At 41.4% G+C, this 22819-nt stretch overlaps 1 protein-coding gene across 1 annotated transcript; it reads right to left on the bottom strand.

The window, feature by feature from the left end:
• Positions 1-2290: 2290 nt before the first annotated feature.
• On the bottom strand, positions 2291-16389 carry LOC121540208 (E3 ubiquitin-protein ligase RNF170-like). The gene is made up of 6 exons (XM_041848897.1): positions 16250-16389; positions 15324-15378; positions 12136-12244; positions 5553-5626; positions 5281-5391; positions 2291-3031 (listed from the first exon to the last, which is right to left on the bottom strand). Exons 1-6 carry the CDS (start codon positions 16276-16278, stop codon positions 2714-2716), a joined length of 696 nt encoding a protein of 231 aa, XP_041704831.1. The 5' UTR covers positions 16279-16389; the 3' UTR covers positions 2291-2713.
• Positions 16390-22819: the final 6430 nt, after the last annotated feature.

Consider the following 22819-nt stretch of genomic DNA (forward strand, 5'->3'; position numbering starts at 1 on the left):
TTGTTTCTGGTGTCCTTTGACAGCTCTTTGGTCTTGGCCATAGTGGAGTTTGGAGTGTGACTGTTTGAGGTTGTGGACAGGTGTCTTTTATACTGATAACAAGTTCAAACAGGTGCCATTAATACAGGTAACGAGTGGAGGACAGAGGAGCCTCTTAAAGAAGAAGTTACAGGTCTGTGAGAGCCAGAAATCTTGCTTGTTTGTAGGTGACCAAATACTTATTTTCCACCATAATTTGCAAATAAATTCATTAAAAATCCTACAATGTGATTTTCTGGATTTTTTTTTCTCAATTTGTCTGTCATAGTTGACGTGTACCTATGATGAAAATTACAGGCCTCTCTCATCTTTTTAAGTGGGAGAACTTGCACAATTGGTGGCTGACTAAATACTTTTTTTCCCCACTGTATCCTCCAAACACCGGCATTGAGGGCATTATCACTTAATTATTTCATGGCATTGTTGAATAGTCCGTTCTGATTGGCATGAAGTGCATTCTAGATTGTGCTATGAAAAAGTATTTGCCCCTTTTCTAATTTTCTCTACTTTTGCTTCATCTGGACTGATCTAAAATAAGAAAACATTACAAAACCTTTTGCTACATCGTGCTCTACACTACTGAACACGAGTTCCTTCTATTAAGGCAAGTCGTCCAGGTCCTGAGGCAGCAAAGCATCCCCAAACCATCACACCACCACCACCACCATGCTTGACCTTTGGTATGATGTTCTTACTGTGGAATGCAGTGTTTGGTTTTCGCCAGGCATTACTGGAACCATGTCGACTTGCGTTAATAGAAGGAACCATGAATTCTGCTCTGTATCAGAGAATTCTACAGGAGAATGTCAGACCATCCGTCTGTGAGCTGAAGCTGAAGCGCAGCTGGGTCATGCAGCAAGACAATGATCCAAAACACACAATCAAGTCTACATGAAAATTGCTAAAAAGCAACAAATTGGAAGTTTTGGAATGGCCTAGTCAAAGTCCAGACCTAATCCCAATTGAGATGTTGTGGCAGGACTTGAAACGAGCAGTTCATGCTTGAAAACCCACACGTCACTGAGTTAAAGCAGTTCTGCATGGAAGAGTGGGCCAAAATTCCTCCACAGCGACGTGAGAGACTGATCAACAACTACAGGAAGCATTTGGTTGGAGTCATTGCAGCTAAAGGTGGCACAACCAGTTATTGAGTGTAAAGGGGCAATTCATTTTTCACACAGGGGAATTGGGTGTTGCATAACTTTGTTTATGTAAATAAATACATTAAATAAATATGTAATTGTTGTGTTATTTGTTCACTTCTGTTCCCTTTATCTAATATTAGGTTTTGGTTTAAGATCTGATAACATTCAGTATCACAAATATGCAAAAGTAGAGAAAATTAGAAAGGGGGCAAATACTTTTTCATATCACTGTATTTGCACTGTAGAATTCAATGGCTATAGTGAATTTTTACATGTTCTGTTTGAGCTGAAAACAGTATTGGTAATGTTGAATTCGAAATTCATAATAGCAAGCTAGGACTAATGGTTTGGTTAGCTAAACTAGCAAGTCTGTTTGTTTGGTTACCACGGCAACTACTGTAGCTATCTAGTAAACTTGCTAGCTAGCTACTTCAGTGGATGTTGAACACATTTATACCGGCAAATGTGTTAATTTATAGCCATGGTATAAAAGGGATAATCAACTCGGGTCTCTATGCGTTCTCCGGAAAAGAATGCAACTCCATGGAAGGTCAGTTCCACTCCGCTAGCGGTGCGTCGTTCATTATTTTCCATAAAACGCATGGCTCCTTGTTGATTAACCCTTACATAATGCATGCTCTAGAAAGCCAATCAGAAACAAGTATTCAACAATGCCTTGGTATAATATCAAGTATTTACAGTTTAATTTTACAGTACTGACATCACTGAGAAACAGCAGGGTTGCGTTGAGCAGGGTGCAACACAATAGGCCTACATTTAAACTGCACCCCACTGAAGAGACCCCAGGTCTCATTGAACCACTGAAGGCCATTGATAACCATAACTGTCTCTAAAATATAGGCTACAGGTACTGTATATACTGTAGGAGTAGAAAGAAACGCTACACAAAAAACATCTGCCAACAAGACAATAAATCTCATAAAATGCTACATCGAAAAACATTCATCATAATCCATAAAACATGCCCACTCCCAAATGAGTTGAGTAGGCCTCAGTGGAGGCTGGTGGGAGGAGCTATAGGAGGATGGGCTCATTGTAATGGCTGGAATGGAATTAATGGCATTATGTTTGATACCGTTCCATTAATTCCATTACAGCCATTACAATGAGCCTGCCTCCTATAGCTCATCCCACCAGCCTCCACTGGTAGGCCTACACCGCATGTATGGAGAAACTAGTTGTGTAGGTTCTACCATGTTGCTTTCACCATCTCACCAGATCACTGGTCATGAAGGAAAGAAGTATAGGTGTGTGACAGTTGAGACACACTTACATCAGCATGCATTCATCAATACATTAACTGGGCCCCTGGTTAGACTGTCCACTGTTCAGCTGTAATTCGCTGTAAACCTCCTAAATGTGAATCCAACACATGCTAACACCAGGATGAAAACCAGCAGACGGACGCTGCTGACTTCTTGCCAGGTCTCTCTCAAAAAATAGGTTCTTCACCTTGAGATCTCCTGTTGAAACGAAGGCTAAATCACTGCAGGTTTTCATCTCTGCTGCTACAGCGAGTTGCTGAGCAGGCCTACTCCCTGTGTGGCTGTGTGTGCTGAGGAATTCCCACTCTCTGGCGTCATCTGCTGGTTGATGTTGATAACACAGGTGAGCAGGAGGAAGACGACCACCAGGTCATCCAGGACCCCCAGGAGGCCAGACAGGGAGGATGGAGTGTCCAGGGGGGCAGAGGAGAGGGACACCACGGCCCCCAGACAGCAGAGCACCACTCTGAGAAAGAATAGGCATACGAGCCCCCCCGTAGCGCCCAGGCCGCGAGCTAGCAGCTGCAGGAACAGGGGTGTGTCACACAGGTAGTCTGTCACCTAAGGGACAGAAGACAAGACAGGGGCACAGGTATGAGTAGAGGGTGTCACGGTCACCTCACCTGGCTTCAGGTGGGACAGAGATCTGGCTCGTGTTCAGTAGAGTAGAGCACAATGTAGAAAAAGGTTTTGTAATGTTTTCTTATTTTAGATCAGTCCAGATGAAGTAAAGGAAATGAGGAGAGGTGGCCACTTTAGAGTATTGAGATGTACCCAAGAGTATCAACCACAGGAGTGAGAGAGAATTGTATTCTACTTTAGTGTGATATCCTTCCATTGTCCTTGTACAATACAGTCTCTATGCGGTGGTTGCATAAGCAGTATTCCAGTTATAAAACCATTGTCAGAGGGATGGGAAAGCAACTCACTTTTATTATCATGTAAATACTGTTATCTATTCTGCAGCCACATTCAAGGTCAAAATTAAATCACAGAACTTGATATGTTCATAAAAGGTGAAAGAGAGCAAGCTATCTACAGTATAACAAAGGCTATGAAGTTTAGAGAGAGAAAAATACCTGCAGAAAGACCCTTGAGAATGTGTTGTATGGTTTAATTGGTAAAAATAGTCTGAAGGTTTTGTGTGTTACTAGGTTGTAGTGTGGTTGTAGCATGTTTTAATAAATGTGTGTGGTACACATACAGTGGCTTGTGAAAGTATTCACCCCCCTTGGCATTTTTCCTATTTTGTTGCCTTACAACCTGGAATTAAAATTGATTTTTGGGGGGTTTGTATCATTTGATTTACACAATATGCCTACCACTTTGAAGATTTATTTATTTATTGTGAAACAAACAAAGTCAATACTTTGTAGAGCCACCTTTTGCAGCAATTACAGCTGCAAGTCTCTTGGGGTATGTCTCTATAAGCTTGGCACATCTAGCCACTGGGATTTTTGCCCATTCTTCAAGGCAAAACTGCTCCAGCTCCTTCAAGTTGGATGGGTTCCGCTGGTGTACAGCAATCTTTAAGTTATACCAAAGATTCTCAATTGGATTGAGGTCTGGGCTTTGACTAGGCCATTCCAAGACATTTAAATGTTTCCCCTTAAACCACTTGAGTGTTGCTTTAGCAGTATGCTTAGGGTCATTGTCCTGCTGTAAGGTGAACCTTCGTCCCAGTCTCAAATCTCTGGAAGACTGAAACAGGTTTCCCTCAAGAATTTCCCTGTATTTAGTGCCATCCATCATTCCTTCAATTCTGACCAGTTTCCCAGTCCTTGCCGATGGAAAAACAACCCCACAGCATGATGCTGCCACCACCATGCTTCACTGTGGGGATAGTATTCTCGGGGTGATGAGAGGTGTTGGGTTTGCGCCAGACATAGCGTTTACCTTGATGGCCAAAAAACTCAATTTGAGTCTCATCTGACCAGAGTACCTTCTTCCATATGTTTGGGGAGTCTCCCACATGCCTTTTGGTGAACACCAAACGTGTTTGCTTATTTTTTTGGGGCCACTCTTCCGTAAAGCCAAGCTCTGTGGAGTGTACGGCTTAAAGTGGTCCTATGGACAGATACTCCAATCTCCGCTGTGGAGCTTTGCAGCTCCTTCAGCGTTATCTTTGGTCTCTTTGTTGCCTCTCTGATTAATGCCCTCCTAGCCTTGTCCGTGAGTTTTGGTAGGCAGCCCTCTCTTGGCAGGCTTGTTGTGGTGCCATATTCTTTCCATTTTTTAATAATGGATTTAATGGTGCTCCGTGGGATGTTCAAAGTTTCGGATATTTTTTTATAACCCAACCCTGATCTGTACTTCTCCACAACTTTGTCCCTGACCTGTTTGGAGAGCTCCTTGGTCTTCATGGTGCCGCTTGGTGGTGACCCTTGCTTAGTGGTGTTGCAGACTCTGGGGCCTTTAAGAACAGGTGTATATATACGGAGATCATGTGACAAATCATGTGACACTTAGATTACACACAGGTGGACTTTATTTAACTAATGATGTGACTTCTGAAGGTAATTGGTTGCACCATAATTAGGGGCTTCATAGCAAAGGGGGTGAATACATATGCACACACCACTTTTACGTTATTAATTTTTTTGAATTTTTTAAAACAAGTTATTTTTTTCATTTCACTTCACCAATTTGGACTATTTTGTGTATGTCCATTACATGAAATCCAAATAAAAATCAATTTAAATTACAGGTTGTAATGCAACAAAATAGGAAAAACGCCAAGGGGGATGAATACTTTTGCAAGGCACTGTAGAGATAGAACAATATAATATATGGTCTATGGTGGTACTGACCCTTCGAGGGGCTCCTGAGTAGCGTTTGTTGTAGTCTGTGATTTCTCCCAGAACCTCCCTCTCCTTTTTGTCTGACTGACCCTCACCGAATAGACGACACAGGACACTGACCTGAGAGAGAGAGGGAAAATCCATTCCAGTTACATTCAATTAATTCTGAACCATTATTTATCACTTTTATTCAACATCATTTTGCTATTTTTCTTGTCGGATAACAAGTGTAATATCATGGTAATAATGTATGTTTCTACAGTTGGGTGTGTCTTGCTTACCCTTTGTCTACACAGAGGGCAGCTGATGGCATTCAGCCAGGACCCATGTCTCCAGTACGAGATCAGACAGAGAGCTGCAGACAGAGAAACAAGGTAACATAAATAAGTACTCAATCACTACTCTTTTCATTAATATTTTTACCCACAAAACAACGATTCACCATTAGGGAAACTGTCATATTGCTAGTGTAATGTGTTCATATTATTGTGCGTGAGGGGGAATGCGGGTATGAGCAAAATGCTGACGGCAGCATGAGATGCTTTTGTAGTAGTGACATGACCTTGTCTACTGCATGTTAATTAAGTACAGCTCCTCTCGCTCTCTCTCTCTATCTGAGGGGGAGGCAGGGGTAAGTGGGGCAGGTCGAGTGGAGTAGTTATTGCATCATGTGATGATGACACAGATAATGGTGAAGGAGGGGGAGAGGAGATTGGCCAATGCTTCTACCATTGTCAACCACTATCTGAAACCACCACTCATATAGCTGTCTATCACTGTTGTCCCACTTCTGTAATGAGAAAAACTGTTGATGAACTGTTGATGAAATTACTCAACTGATCCGTTGAATACTCAGGGATAGCAAACAGAACTGGGTCGAAAAAGTATTTAAAATGTGTTAAATACTTGGTACTCTTGATTTAGCAAATTTGTATTTTGCACTTTTGGGACTATTTATTGGTTCTATTGAGCTTGACTAACTAAATCAAGCACACCTCAAATATTTCAAGTATTATAGCAAGCCAATGAACAGACTGGCAGCCAGGTTAGCGTTGTCATAACAATGCCATATGATCACCATATCCTAGGACCCTTTTAGACCATGGATGGCTGGTGGGAGTTCCTCTTTTCCATTATTTCCATAGAGACCCTTTGGCCAAATGAGAGAGGTGTGTGTGAATGAGCAAAGCCTGAGTGTGTGTGATCTCCTTCAGGTGGGAGCCACACACTTGTTCACTATAGCAACGGTTGTCAAATATTAACCCCCCAAGCTAGACACACTTCCTCTTTAAGGAATACCTGGGATAGGATAAAGTAATCCTTCTATCCCCCAGGATTATTTCCAGCACCATCACAAACTGTTTTAGAGACTGACCGACAGGGTCTGGTAGTGCTCCAGTTCTCCCTGTCAGAATAAGCAACAGAGGACTTGGAAAGCATATCAACTCCTATAGAAATGGCACTATGGTTATTCTGAGTAACTTAATTTATGTTCCATTAACTCCGCCTTCTAGTGAGCTTTTTCAAACTGTCATCTCCTACCATTCTGATAAATTGGAGACTGTTAGAAAATGTGGTTGTAACGTTAATAATTTGGTTGTTATTCCATTGGTTACCTCGAAGCAGATGCCCCAGGGGCAGAGTGGCCCACACTCATTGAATATGTCGCTTTTAAACGTTAGAGCAATCACTAGTAAAACCTTTCTCATGAATGACCTCATTACTGAGCACAAAGTTGATTGCATGTTTCTCACTGAAACATGACTGTCTTCAGACTGTAGTGCCGCTCTTATTGAAGCCTCCCCCCGGACTACAGCTTTCATACTCTATCAGAAAAAGGAAAACGAGTGGGGGGGACAGCCTCTACTTTAACTAATGCTCTCAGCTGTAAGGACATTTCATTTGGCGACTTTCGGTCTTTTGAGCATTTTGCCATACTGTTTAAATGTCAGCCACCAGTGCTGGCCACCAAAGCACTGCCCCACTTTCTTTACTGATTTCTCTAAACTATTGCCTATTGTCCTTGAGAACTCTAATAAAATCATTGTGTTGGGCGTTGATTGTGTTGAGCCCCTTGGATGAGTGAAAAAACAAATCAATTAAAGACAAATTGCAGAAAGGCAGCGCGGAAGTGGAGAAAGTCAAAGTTGCAGGTCCATTATGATATTCTGAGAGAACAACTTGGCATATATAACAAGACAATTAGAAATGCCAGGCGGGCTCATTTTTCTAACTTGATCACTAATTCGAGAGTGCTCTTCTCGACCATTGATGACCTGATAAATCCTACCCCCACAAACTGATGTGAACTTTCCTCCACATCTCCAGTTGAAGTCGGAAGTTTACATACACCATAGCCAAATACATTTAAACCCAGTTTTTCACAATTCCTGACATTTAATCCCAGTAAAAATTCCCCGTCTTAGGTCAGTTAGGATCACCACTTTATTTTAAGAATGTGAAATGTCAGAATAATAGTAGAGAGAATGATTTATTTCAGCTTTTATTTCTTTCATCACATTCCCAGTGGGTCAGAAGTTTAGTTACACTGAATTAGTATTTGATAGCATTGCCTTTAAATTGTTTAACTTGGGTCAAACGTTTCGGGTAGCCTTCCACAAGCTTCCCACAATAAGTTGGGTGAATTTTGGCCCATTCCTCCTGACAGAGATGGTGTAACTGAGTCAGGTTTGTAGGCCTCCTTGCTCGCACACGCTTTTTCAGTTCTGCCCGCAAATTTTCTATAGGATTGAGATCAGGGCTTTGTGATGGCCACTCCAATGCCTTGACTTTGTTGTCTTTAGGCCATTTTGCCACAATTTTGGAAGTATGCATTGTCCATTTGGAAGACCCATTTGCGATCAAGAGATAAGATAACATATTTCAGAGATAAGATAACAAACATTAGGCTGGGTATCAGTCAAGCAAGACCTGATGGGGCGGCAGGTAGCTTAGTGGTTAAGAGCGTTGTGCTAGTAACCGAAAGGTCGCTGGTTCTAATCCCCAAGCCAACTAGATGAAAAATCTGTCGATGTGCCCTTGAGCAAAGCACTTAACCCTAATTGTTCCTGTAAGTCGCTCTGGATAAGAGCGTCTGCTAAATGACAAAAAAAAAAAAGAGAAGTTTGATATGTGCCCTAGCCTGCCGCACTATGGATTTATTTCCCTGGTTGACACAGACATGCTCAGGAAAGTGATTCCCACCACCTTCTTCAAAACAGTTTTTAATTGCATATCTCAAGAAGTGCAAGCTATTGTTAATCACTCCCTGTTCACAGGCACTTTCCCCACTGCACTAAAAACTGCTATGGTGAAACCCCTTCTGAAGAAAGTAATCTAGATTCTTCAGCTCTTAGCAGTTTTCGGCCAATCTCCATCCTTCCATTCTTAAGCAAAATTCAGGAGAAACTGTGCCAACTGTGTTTTTGAAAAATGTCAATCTGTTTTTTGTGCCCTCCACAGCACAGAGACGGCCTTAGTTAAAAGGGGTAAATCCCTCCCGAGTGGCGCAGTGGTCTAAGGCCACTAGAGATCCTGGTTCGAATCCAGGCTCTGTCGTAGCTGGCCACGACCGGGAGACCCATGGGCCGTCGCGCAATTGGCCCAGCGTCGTCCAGGGTAGGGGAGGGAATGGCCGGCAGGGATGTAGCTCAGTTGATAGAGCATGGCGTTTGCAACGCCAGGGTTGTGGGTTCGATTCCCACAGGGGGTATGAAAAAAAATAATGTATGCACTAACTGTAAGTCGCTCTGGATAAGAGCGTCTGCTAAATGATTAAAAATTTAAAAAAAAAAAAAATCTTAGAGCCAACACAGATGCCAAACAGCTCTCTGTCCTTGGATTTAAGTGCTGCATTCGACACTGTTGACCATGATGTCCTTCTGGACAGACTGGAGAGGTGGGTTGGCCTCTCCGGTGTAGTTTTAAATTGGTTAATGACCTATTTAACCGGTCAAGTGTTTTTTGTCACCCTTGATAAACATATCTCAGAGAAAATATATATCACCTGTGTAGTTCCACAAGGTTCGATTTTGGGTCCAGTACTGTTCAGTTTCTATATGTTACCGGTTGGCAGCGTTATCAGAAAGCACAGCATTGATAGAATACCAGGTAAATCCCCTAGGTGTCATTTTTGATTCTGAACTCAATTTCGAATCACACATTAGGAATGTGACCAAAATAGGTTTTTACCACCTGAGGAACATTGCCAAGGTGCAGCCGTTTCTCTCTCAGGCTGATACAGAGAGACTCATCCATGCTTTTATTACAAGCAGGCTTGACTACTGTAATGTTCTCCTGTCTGGTCTACCCAAGAAAGCCATTGGTCAACCGCAAAACATACAGAATGCTGCAGCACGGGTACTGACCAAGACCAGACAGAGAGCACACATTACACCGGTTTAAGGTCTCTGCACTGGCTGCCTGTGAGTTTTAGAATACATTTTAAGATTCTTCTATTGGTTTTTAAATTGTGCACCCAAATACATGTCAGACATGCTTTTGACTTATGTACCCAGTAGGTCCCTCAGGTCTTCTGGCACTAGCCTTTTAACAATCCCAAAGCCATGGAGAGGCAGCCTTTAGTTATACCTCTGGAATAGCCTGCTAGAGAACCTGAGAGGTGCCGAAACTGTGGACATGCTGTATTTAAAACACACCTTTTTAGCGTTGCTTTTCGTTAGGGTGCTTTTTAGTCGTTCAGTCTTTATTGTTATTTTTTATTGAAAATTTTTTTTGGGGGGGTACATCAGCTTAATATTGCAGATAGATTGTAACTTCTATCAATGTAATTGTCTGCATCACTTCCAATCCCCATTGTTTTTTATATATACAGTGGGGGAAAAAAGTATTTAGTCAGCCACCAATTGTGCAAGTTCTCCCACTTAAAAAGATGAGAGAGGCCTGTAATTTTCATCATAGGTACATGTCAACTATGACAGACAAATTGAGAAAAAAAATCCAGAAAATCACATTGTAGGATTTTTAATGAATTTATTTGCAAATTATGGTGGAAAATAAGTATTTGGTCACCTACAAACAAGCAAGATTTCTGTCTCTCACAGACCTGTAACTTCTTCTTTAAGAGGCTCCTCTGTACTCCACTCGTTACCTGTATTAATGGCACCTGTTTGAACTTGTTATCAGTATAAAAGACACCTGTCCACAACCTCAAACAGTCACACTCCAAACTCCACTATGGCCAAGACCAAAGTGCTGTCAAAGGACACCAGAAACAAAATTGTAGACCTGCACCAGGCTGGGAAGACTGAATCTGCAATAGGTAAGCAGCTTGGTTTGAAGAAATCAACTGTGGGAGCAATTATTAGGAAATGGAAGACATACAAGACCACTGATAATCTCCCTCAATCTGGGGCTCCACGCAAGATCTCACCCCGTGGGGTCAAAATCCTGCAGTGCCAGACGTGTCCCCCTGCTTAAGCCAGTACATGTCCAGGCCCGTCTGAAGCTAGAGTGCATTTGGATGATCCAGAAGAGGATTGGGAGAATGTCTTATGGTCAGATGAAACAAAAATATAACTTTTTGGTAAAAACTCAACTCGTCGTGTTTGGAGGACAAAGAATGCTGAGTTGCATCCAAAGAACACCATACCTACTGTGAAGCATGGGGGTGGAAACATCATGCTTTGGGGCTGTTTTTCTGCAAAGGGACCAGGACGACTGATCCGTGTAAAGGAAAGAATGAATGGGGCCATGTATCGTGAGATTTTGAGTGAAAACCTCCTTCCATCAGCAAGGGCATTGAAGATGAAACGTGGCTGGGTCTTTCAGCATGACAATGATCCCAAACGCCACCAACCGGGCAGCAAAGGAGTGGCTTCGTAAGAAGCATTTCAAGGTCCTGGAGTGGCCTAGCCAGTCTCCAGATCTCAACCCCATAGAAAATCTTTGGAGGGAGTTGAAAGTCTGTGTTGCCCAGCGACAGCCCCAAAACATCACTGCTCTAGAGGAGATCTGCATGGAGGAATGGGCCAAAATACCAGCAACAGTGTGTGAAAACCTTGTGAAGACTTACAGAAAACGTTTGACCTGTGTCATTGCCAACAAAGGGTATATAACAAAGTATTGAGAAACTTTTGTTATTGACCAAATACTTATTTTCCACCATAATTTGCAAATAAATTCATAAAAAATCCTACAATGTGATTTTCTGGATTTGTTTTTCTCATTTTGTCTGTCATAGTTGATGTGTACCTATGATGAAAATTACAGGCATCTCTCTTCTTTTTAAGTGGGAGAACTTGCACAATTGGTGGCTGACTAAATACTTTTTTTCCCCACTGTACCTTTCCATGGTAGTAAGATCTTATCTATTTTTGCTAACTTTCTATTAAAATGTATTGAAGTGAGATCATTTATTTCCTTTGGGATATGTATTCCAAGTATATCCACATCACCATCAGACCATTTTATTGGTAAACTACATGGTAATGTAAAAATTGTATTTTTTAGTGATCCAATACGTAATATAGTACATTTGTCATAATTTGGTTGTAATCCAGAGAGGTTAGAAAATGTATCTAGATCCTCTATGAGGCTGTGGAGGGATTCTAGTTGTGGATTTAAAAGAAAACATGAATCATCAGCGTACAATGACACCTTTGTTTTTAAGCCCATTGTTTTTTATTTGTTTTTTTCCTATGAAGCACATTGTGTTGCATTCCATGTCTGAAATGTGATGTATAAATAAAGCTTGATTGGATTTGATTTTATGTAAATGTTAATGTTAATATGCTACCTTCTGGGCCCTGAAGACCTCTTTCTATCTGTACAAGTCTCTCTTGACCCTTTGATAAATCTGGTCATATACAGGTGGTAGTGATGGTGGTCGTGGTGCTGTCTTACCACAGAAGAGATGGCCACAGTTGGTCTGTACGGGGAAGCTGGCAGTTTGCAGACACACAGGGCAGAGCCAGTCCCTGTGGCCCGCGGATGGACAGATCTGAGAGGTGTCCTTGAGAAAGAGGAGTACATTGGTACGGTAAGAGATAGGTAAATATAACACAGGTTTCTGTTTCTCCTCTGCACTTAATTGATCACAAAAGAGTGATTGGACACTGTGGCCCTCAGGAACATGAGATACACACCCCTGGAATAGCAGGACATTAACAGAAACAAACACCAGGGAAGAGATGAAGCCAAGGTCCTATAAATCACAGTGGACCTCATCATAAGGAAATATAATCTAAGTTAGCTTGCCAGCTTGATGGAGCTCTACCATATCCTCCTTCACTCCAGACTGCCTCTGTTCTCAGCATTATTAATAACAGTAATAAGTATTAGTAAAAGTTATCAGTTATCACATTTTTTGATTTTTTTGGTCCATTAATATTAGTATTTACAAAAAGTAAAAATAAAAATGTCAAAACCTTGATGAAAATGTTTTCATACTACCGTAATCAAAATGTCATGAATTGTAACCACTTTCAAATGGACATACACTGAGTGTACAAAAAATTATGAACACCTTGTAGTGTCCATTGTAACATAATTTGATTGACACTGCAGTGTGATTGTAGTGGTTGTCACATTAGGTCTTAGAACCCTGCAGGGCAGTTGCATAACACATCTTAAGTGTTTCCCTTAAAGGGACATTTCAAAAATGTTCGACTTCATATTCATAATCTCCAGCACCACCCCAACATCAACATATGTGAAAATGGCAAGTTTCTATGTTTTGTGGGGAGAAAAAAGGAAGATAACTGTTTCCAATGACATCATCGGTGTACATCATGTGATTTTAACCAATTATGGGTAGGCATTGCCTGCTAATTGTCTACTAATTAGTTGATGGTGTCATTGGAAACCCTTATCTTCCTCTCTTTTTGACTACAAAACATAGAAACACTCTATTTACACATACAGCATGTTGGTGCTGGAGATGATGAATATGAAGTTGAACTTCTTTGACATTTGCCTTTAAGGGTTTACCTTAAGGAATAATTGTCCCTTCTCTAAGGGAATTGTGTAAGGGTGTTGCATAGAGCCCCTCAAACATTTCCTTAGGTAAGGGCATAATTTAAGGGTTTTATGGTAGTTTGAAGGCATGTATGGCCATAGAATTAGGAATTAGAATACTAGAATGGACATGAACCTTCTTATGATGGTCCAAAGGTCAGCCATTTTGGTCAGGGAGTTGGTCTACCATGGTTTGCCAGTGCTGTGATAAGATATTGTGTAAAACAATGAATGTGAAGAATTGATCTGCACTGTATGTGTGTTAGCTAGCTAGCCAGACAGTTTTAGAGGAATGATTCCATAAATGTGTTTAATTAACTGCCAATATGCCAACATTCCATTTAAAACAATGCAGTCAATCCACAGCCAATCATACACTGGCTCAAATCAGTTGATGATAGGACTTAGACAAGTTGTAAATGCAACAAGTACTGATATTGTATCATATAATAGCACTCACAGCTATCCATGAAAACAAAATCTGAGACATTTATGGTCTGTTTACATATATTTTAGAGGCTATTTATACAGAAAATGGGCATAAAACCCGTATAAACTGTATTTATTATTATATGATAATATTTTAGGTTGACTATAATTCCATTACACAATTTCTGATTCATAGCATGCCTTACTTTTATTTTCCTGTCTAAGTAAAAGCAGGAAATGCATCACCTATGCCCAGGGGTGAAAGTATAATTAATTTCTTCCCGGTACGGGACCTCCTATATGTGCACGTCTTTGCGCATAATTCAATAGGATCTCTGTAGGCTTAGTCGTAAAGATTTGTCATTTAACTTTTAAAATGTATTACCTTTATTGTGGCATAAATACAACCAGTCAGGATGTTTTCATCTGATCGTCAAACAATCACTTAAAACAGCTCCTACCTGCGCAAGTTCATCCACTCGCAACATATTCCCAGTCTCCAAACAGTGGTGAATGGAAAGAGACATCTCTTACACAAAACATCAAAAACTGTAATGACATTTGGCGATTGTCATTAGGCCAGAATTTATGCGTCCACTGCTGTCCGTGTGTGTTTTCGGTGTCGGCCACTCATCTCTGCCTTGGCAAAATGTCAGTGTTTTCGTTTAACCACATCGCATTTTGGAGCGTAGGCTATACCACCTGTTTTCAAGTCCATTCGCTTATTTTTCCTGCCTCTGACATACGGTAATGATAAATAATGGTGTAATAGCCTACAGTTTTCTTGACATTTTGTTTTAATTATTGTGATAGGCTCATGTTTTACCGGTACGGCATACCTCCTCTATCTCTTTTGACGGGACTCCATACCAGACCGTACCGTCTTACTTTCATCCCTGCCTATGTCTCTACTGCCATTAATTCCAATTAGACTGGTTTTAGATTTTTCCCTGACCAATATGGCTGTCATTTTGGCCCCATTATGGAACATTGAGGATTTATGACATAGCCCCTCTAGTAATATAATAGGATCTCTATGTGTATGGCAGAAAGAGTCTCTGGTTACCATGGAGATGACCTGATTCACTGAATGAACTACTCATCAAAGAGATTTATTTTGGGAGATATCAAAATAGAACTTCTAGCTAAATTTAAGACAGGAGAAACAAATTCATTCAGAAGATAATAAAACACGTTTATTTTAGTTACTTTTTTCTCAACTTGTTTCAATTACTTTCTAGCACTTCAAGCTAATTTACAGAGTAAGTAGCTAGCCATCTAGCTTTGTAGCCATGGATTGTGCACCTTCCATTGTTTAACTAAGTAGCTAACGGTGGATGTTTTCCTTTGGAAACCAGGGCAGAGGAAAGCAACATTCAACTCCACAAATGCTGTTTACATTGATATCCATACTGAATGAAGCACTTAAGGGACCTTATGGGCGCCCTTAGCTTTTTCACCTAATTTAAGGGGGAAACTCACTTTAAAATGTTTTGTACAACTGACCTAAAGATAAGGAAACTTTAAAGGAAAAGATAAGGGGGAAATTAACTTAAGATGTTTTATGCAACCGGGCCTAGCATTTTTAGATGTTAGGGGTCATCAGTAATTGACCCCTGTGTGTGTGTGTGTGTGTGTGGCCTCACCTTGCTGTAGCTTACATGTTTGAGGGCTGTTCGGTCCTGTGTGTGTTCTGAGGATCTAGAGGAGGGGGGGAGGGGGTTCAGAATTACTTCCCCAATTTAAATGGATAGTCTCCCCTGAAGAGGATTTGTAGATGCTCAAACGATCAATAAAAATATATAATATAAAAATATCACCATAGCTGTACAAATAGTTGCTTGTTGGAAGTTGCAGTTGATACTGACTGAAGTCTGTAGATAGTTTGTCCAACATCTATACATTGTCTATAGAGGACAATACACATACATTGCTGCCAAACTGGGATCTTATGGCTATTCGCCCAGTGCAAGTTTAGTTAGTTGGTATAAAAGCTAGTAACCAGATACTAGATACCCCATTATGTTCGCCCTATACCAAGTACCCAAACTAGTTAACCGTGAAAATCCCAAGATACCAGACCGTTACAGTCTATGTACCAGGCACCCACATTTTCTGACACCCACACATGAAACACCCAACCACACCTACACTAGCAGCCTCTGCAGTGTGTGAGTGGGTGGTGTATAGAGGAGAGGGTATAGATCCTCTGTTTATGCCCAGAGAAGAAAACTTACCTGGGATGAGAGCTGTGGTAAGGTTGCATGGTCTGATTCACACTGATTACTAGCAGTTTGTCCCACATTCCTTACTAAGGCATCGTGGCTGGCCAGCGAGTCCAGGTTAAATATGACATTACAAAATATATAGTCAGGTCCATAAGTATTTGGACAGTGACACAATTTGCATCATTTTGGCTCACAATGGATTTGAAAGGAAACAGACAAGATGTGCTTTAAGTGTAGACTTTCATCTTTAATTTAAGGGTTTTGTCAAAATTATTGTATGAACCGTGAGGAATTACAACCATTTTTATACAAAGCCCCCCAATTTTAGGGGCTCAAAAACTTACCTGGGATGAGAGCTGTGGTAGGGTTGCATGGTCTGATTCTTCTGGCAGCTGTCTGATCTGGAGCTAGAAGTGTAGGTCTGGTAGCTGTAGAAAGGCAGAGAGCCTGAGAGTGTGTCTCTGTAGAGTGTGTTTCCCGGAGAGGCTAGAGAAGGAAAGGCTTCCTGACAGCATCACTGTACACAATATATCTGACTGGTCAGTTAATCATTAACTAGGCCTTTCGATCTGGGAGCTGAGGGCTGCCTGCCTGCCAAAGACCTAGAGAGACCATTGAATGACAATTTACATTTTAGCCATTTAGCAGACGCTCTTATCCAGAGCGACTTACAGTTAGTGAGTGCATACATTTTCATACTGGCCCCCCGTGGGAAACGAACCCACAACCCTGGCGTTGCAAGCACCATGCTCTACCAACGGAGCTACACGGGGCCAATGTACTAGTATGACATAACATAGACGCAGATTCTCTCATATGTGATAGATGTGATTGGTAAATTTGTTTATAACATGAAATCAATAAGGGCTCAAAACAAAAAACGGAAATTGTTTCTGTGGCCACTCCCATCTCCACATTCTATTTTGATCATGTGACCACCCACGCAAGGTCAAAGCTATCCTCTTTGGCCCCACCTTTTCAGTCCAACTTTGCCAATGATTTACTATACGTTTACTCAGCTCTGGCCCACATAGTTTTCTTTTACCATAAAACACCAGCTCTGTGGTGGTGAAATAGAGTTGTGAAATAACTTATTGTCTATCGATCAATATGTATTGGACTACTGTTGAAGAGCTACCCAGTTGAAAGGAACATCAAACCCTCTCTAAATTCACTAGGATTGGCATCATAATAGTCTTCATATATAAGTCTGTCACATTGGTACTGGTAGATACAGATGAGCAATTCCCAAGGTCAAGATTACAACTGAATTCCCACAGTCTGCCATGATAATGAATAATAACATTTACACAAACGTTTACCTTACAGTTCCTGGCCAAAAGTAGAAGGTCAAAATGCCTCAGAATGTCTAATTATAACAAGAGTTGATCGATGTCGCAGGGGCCACTAACAGTGACTTTGCCGCTGGAGATGGCTAAAGTCCCATGTCACACACACACTGATTACTAGCAGTTTGTCCCACATTCCTTACTAAGGCATCGTGGCTGGCCAGTGAGTCCAGGTTAAATATATGACATTACAAAATATATACAGTCAGGTCCATAAGTATTTGGACAGTGATACAATTTGCATCATTTTGGCTCAACAATCAAGATGTGCTTTAAGTGTAGACTTGCATCTTTAATTTAAGGGTTTTGTCAAAATTATTGTATGAACCGTGTAATAATTACAACCATTTTTATACATAGCCCCTCAATTTTAGGGGCTCTAAAGTAATTGGACAAACTAACATAATCATAAATTAAATTGTGAGTTTTAATACTTGGTTGCAAATCATTTGCTGTCAATGACTGTCTGAAGTCTGGAACCCATAGACATCACCAGATGCTGGGTTTCTTCCCTGGTAATGCTCTGCCAGGCCTTTACTGCAGCTGTCTTCAGTTCCTGCTTGTTCTTGGGGCGTTTTGCCTTCAGCAAGTGAAATGCATGCTCAATTGGATTCAGGTCAGGTGATTGACTTGGACATTGCAGAACATTCCACTTCTTTGCCTTAAAAAAGTATTGGGTTGCTTTCGCAGTTGTCACGATCGTTTACGAACGAGAAGGACCAAGGCGCAGCGTGATAAGCATTCATGTTTATTTATCTACTGAATAAACACCCGACAAAACAACAAACGAAAAGTGAAGTCCAAGGTAGCATACAAACAACATACCTTACACGGAACAAGATCCCACAACTAACTGGTGCCAACAGGCTGCCTAAGTATGGTCCCCAATCAGAGACAACGAGCAACAGCTGCCTCTGATTGGGAACCACACAGGCCAACATAGATCTACACATTCTAGATCTTAAACATAGAACATCGACATAGCAAACAACACAGAAAATACACACCCTGACTCAACAAAAGTCCTCAGAGTCAGGGCGTGACAGCAGTATGCTTTGTGTCATTGTCCATCTGCGCTGTGAAACGCCGTCCAATGAGTTTTGAAGCATTTGGCTGAATCTGAGCAGATAATATAGCCCTAAACACTTCAGAATTCATCCTTCTGCTTTTGTCAACAGTCACATCATCAATAAATACAAGGGAACCTGTTCCATTGGCAGCCACACATGACCACGCCATAACACTACCTCCACCATGCTTCACAGATGAGGTGGTATGCTTTGGATCATGAGCAGTTCCTTCCCTTCTCCATACTCTTCTCTTCCCATCATTCTGGTACAAGTTGATCTTTGTCTTATCTGTCCATAGGATGTTGTTCCAGAACTGTACAGGCTTTTTTAGATGTTTTTTTTGGCAAAATCTGGTCTTCCTGTTTTTGAGAATGACCAATGGTTTACATCTTGTGTTAAACCTTCTGTATTTACTCTGGTGAAGTCTTCTCTTGATTGTTGACTTTGACACAGATACGCCTACCTCCTGGAGGGTGTTCTTGATCTCGCCAACTGTTGTGAAGGGGTTTTTCTTCACCAGGAAAATAATTATTCTGTCATCCACCACAGTTGTTTTCCGTGGTCTTCCGGGCCTTTTGGTGTTCCTGAGCTCACCAGTGCGTTCTTTCTTTTTAAGAATGTACCAAATAGTTTATTTGTCCACACCTAATGTTTTTGCTATCTCTCTGATGGGTTTGTTTTGATTTTTCCGCCTAATGATGGCTTGCTTCACTGGCAGTGACATCTCTTTGGAATTCAATATGAGGGTTAACAGCAACAGATTCCAAATGCAAACTCTAGACCTTTTATCTGCTTAATTGTAAATTAACTAATGAGGGAATAACACACACCTGGCCATGGAAAAGCTGAGCAGCCAATTGTTCAATTACTTTCGGTCCCTTAAAAATGGGGGGGACCACATTTAAAAGTGCTGTAATTCCTTCACCATTCACCCGATTTGGATGTACAGTGAGGGAAAAAAAGTATTTGATCCCCTACTGATTTTGTACGTTTGCCCACTGACAAAGACATGATCAGCCTATAATTTTAATGGTAGGTTTATTTGAACAGTGAGAGACAGAATAACAACAACAAAAAACTGAAAAACGCATGTCAAAAATGTTATAAATTGATTAGCATTTTAATGAGGGAAATAAGTATTTGACCCCTCTGCAAAACATGACTTAGTACTTGGTGGCAAAACCGTTGTTGGCAATCACAGAGGTCAGACATTTCTTGTAGTTGGCCACCAGGTGTGCACAAATCTCAGGAGGGATTTTTGTTCCACTCCTCTTTGCAGATCTTCTCCAAGTCATTAAGGTTTCGAGGCTGACGTTTGGCAACTCAAACCTTCAGCTCCCTCCACAGATTTGCTATGGGATTAAGGTCTGGAGACTGGCTAGGCCACTCCAGGACCTTAATGTGCTTCTTCTTGAGCCACTCCTTTGTTGCCTTGGCCGTGTGTTTTGGGTCATTGTCATGCTGGAATACCCATCCACAACCCATTTTCAATGCCCTGGCTGAGGGAAGAAGGTTTTCACCCAAGATTTGACGGTACATGGCCCCATCCATCGTCCCTTTGATGCAGTGAAGTTGTCCTGTCTCCTTAGCAGAAAAACACCCCCAAAGCTTAATGTTTCCACCTCCATGTTTGATGGTGGGGATGGTGTTCTTGGGGTCATAGGCAGCATTCCTCCTCCTCCAAACACGGCGAGTTGAGTTGATGCCAAAGAGCTCGATTTTGGTCTCATCTGACCACAACACTTTCACCCAGTTCTCCTCTGAATCATTCAGATGTTCATTGGCAAACTTCAGACGGGCATGTACAGTGGGGAGAACAAGTATTTGATACACTGCCGATTTTGCAGGTTTTCCTACTTACAAAGCATGTAGAGGTCTGTAATTTTTATCATAGGTACACTTCAACTGTGAGAGACGGAATCTAAAACAAAAATCCAGAAAATCAAATTGTATGATTTTTAAGTAATTCATTTGCATTTTATTGCATGACATAAGTATTTGATACATCAGAAAAGCAGAACTTAATATTTGGTACAGAAACCTTTGTTTGCAATTACAGAGATCATATGTTTCCTGTAGGTCTTGACCAGGTTTGCACACACTGCAGCAGGGATTTTGGCCCACTCCTCCATACAGACCTTCTGTCTCAGGTTTCGGGGGCTGTCGCTGGGCAATACGGACTTTCAGCTCCCTCCAATTATTTTCTATTGGGTTCAGGTCTGGAGACTGGCTAGGCCACTCCAGGACCTTGAGAAGCTTCTTACGGAGCCACTCCTTAGTTGCCCTGGCTGTGTGTTTCGGGTCGTTGTCATGCTGGAAGACCCAGCCACGACCCATCTTCAATGCTCTTACTGAGGGAAGGAGGTTGTTGGCCAAGATCTCGCGATACATGGCCCCATCCATCCTCCCCTCAATACGGTGCAGTCGTCCTGTCCCCTTTGCAGAAAAGCATCCCCAAAGAATGATGTTTCCACCTCCATGCTTCACGGTTGGGATGGTGTTCTTGGGGTTGTACTCATCCTTCTTCTTCCTCCAAACACGGCGAGTGGAGTTTAGACCAAAAAGCTATATTTTTGTCTCATCAGACCACATGACCTTCTCCCATTCCTCCTCTGGATCATCCAGATGGTCATTGGCAAACTTCAGACGGGCCTGGACATTCGCTGGCTTGAGCAGGGGGACCTTGCGTGCGCTGCAGGATTTTAATCCATGACAGCGTAGTGTTTTACTAATGGTTTTCTTTGAGACTGTGGTCCCAGCTCTCTTCAGGTCATTGACCAGGTCCTGCCGTGTAGTTCTGGGCTGATCCCTCACCTTCCTCATGATCATTGATGCCCCACGAGGTGAGATCTTGCATGGAGCCCCAGACCGAGGGTGATTGACCGTCATCTTGAACTTCTTCCATTTTCTAATAATTGCGCCAACAGTTGTTGCCTTCTCACCAAGCTGTTTGCCTATTGTCCTGTAGCCCATCCCAGCCTTGTGCAGGTCTACAATTTTATCCCTGATGTCCTTACACAGCTCTCTGGTCTTGGCCATTGTGGAGAGGTTGGAGTCTGTTTGATTGAGTGTGTGGACAGGTGTCTTTTATACAGGTAACGAGTTCAAACAGGTGCAGTTAATACAGGTAATGAGTGGAGAACAGGAGGGCTTCTTAAAGAAAAACTAACAGGTCTGTGAGAGCCGGAATTCTTACTGGTTGGTAGGTGATCAAATACTTATGTCATGCAATAAAATGCAAATGAATTACTTAAAAATCATACAATTTGATTTTCTGGATTTTTGTTTTAGATTCCGTCTCTCACAGTTGAAGTGTACCTATGATAAAAATTACAGACCTCTACATGCTTTGTAAGTAGGAAAACCTGTAAAATCGGCAGTGTATCAAATACTTGTTCTCCCCACTGTATATGTGCTTTCTTGAGCAGGGGGACCTTGCGGGTGCTGCAGGATTTCAGTCCTTCACGGCGTAGTGTGTTACCAATTGTTTTCTTGGTGACTATGGTCCCAGCTGCCTTGAGATCATTGACAAGATCCTCCCGTGTAGTTAAGATCTTGCATGGAGCCCCAGGCCGAGGGAGATTGACAGTTATTTTGTGTGTCTTCCATTTGCGAATAATTGCACCAACTGTTGTCACCTACTCACCAAGCTGCTTGGCGATGGTCTTGTAGCCCATTCCAGCCTTGTGTAGGTCTACAATCTTGTCCCTGACATCCTTGGAGAGCTCTTTGGTCTTGGCCATGGTGGAGAGTTTGGAATCTGATTGATTGATTGCTTCTGTGGACAGGTGTCTTTTATACAGGTAACAAGCTGAGATTATGAGCACTCCCTTTAAGAGTGTGCTCCTAATCTCAGCTCGTTACCTGTATAAAAGACACCTGGGAGCCAGAAATCTTTCTGATTGAGAGGGGGTCAAATACTTATTTCCCTCATTAAAATGCTAATCAATTTATAAAAAATTGTTACATGCGTTTTCTGGATTTTGTTGTTGTTATTCTGTCTCTCACTGTTCAAATAAACCTACCATTAAAATTATAGACTGATCATTTCTTTGTCAGTGGGCAAACGTACAAAATCAGCAGGGGATCAAATACTTTTTTTCCCTCACTGTAAATACCCTCAAATTAAAGCTGAAAGTCTGCACTTTCAGCTCATATTCAATATTTAATTTCAACTCCAATATGTTGTGGTAGACCGCTAAAATAAGAATTACTTGGTCAATGTCCAAATATTTATGGACCTGACTGAATATAGATATTAAATATACAGTACCAGTCAAAAGCGTGGACACATCTACTCATTCAAGGGTTTTTCTTTATTTTTACTCTTTTTTACATTGTAGAATAATAGTGAAGACATCAAAACTATGAAATAACACATATGGAATCATGTAGTAACCAAAAAAGTGTTAAACAAATCAAAATATATTTTATTTTTGAGATTCTTCAAATAACCACCCTTTGCCTTGATGACAGCTTTGCACACTCTTGGCAT

This window comes from Coregonus clupeaformis, chromosome 26, assembly GCF_020615455.1.
Source record: "Coregonus clupeaformis isolate EN_2021a chromosome 26, ASM2061545v1, whole genome shotgun sequence".
Taxonomy (NCBI): Eukaryota; Metazoa; Chordata; class Actinopteri; order Salmoniformes; family Salmonidae; genus Coregonus; species Coregonus clupeaformis.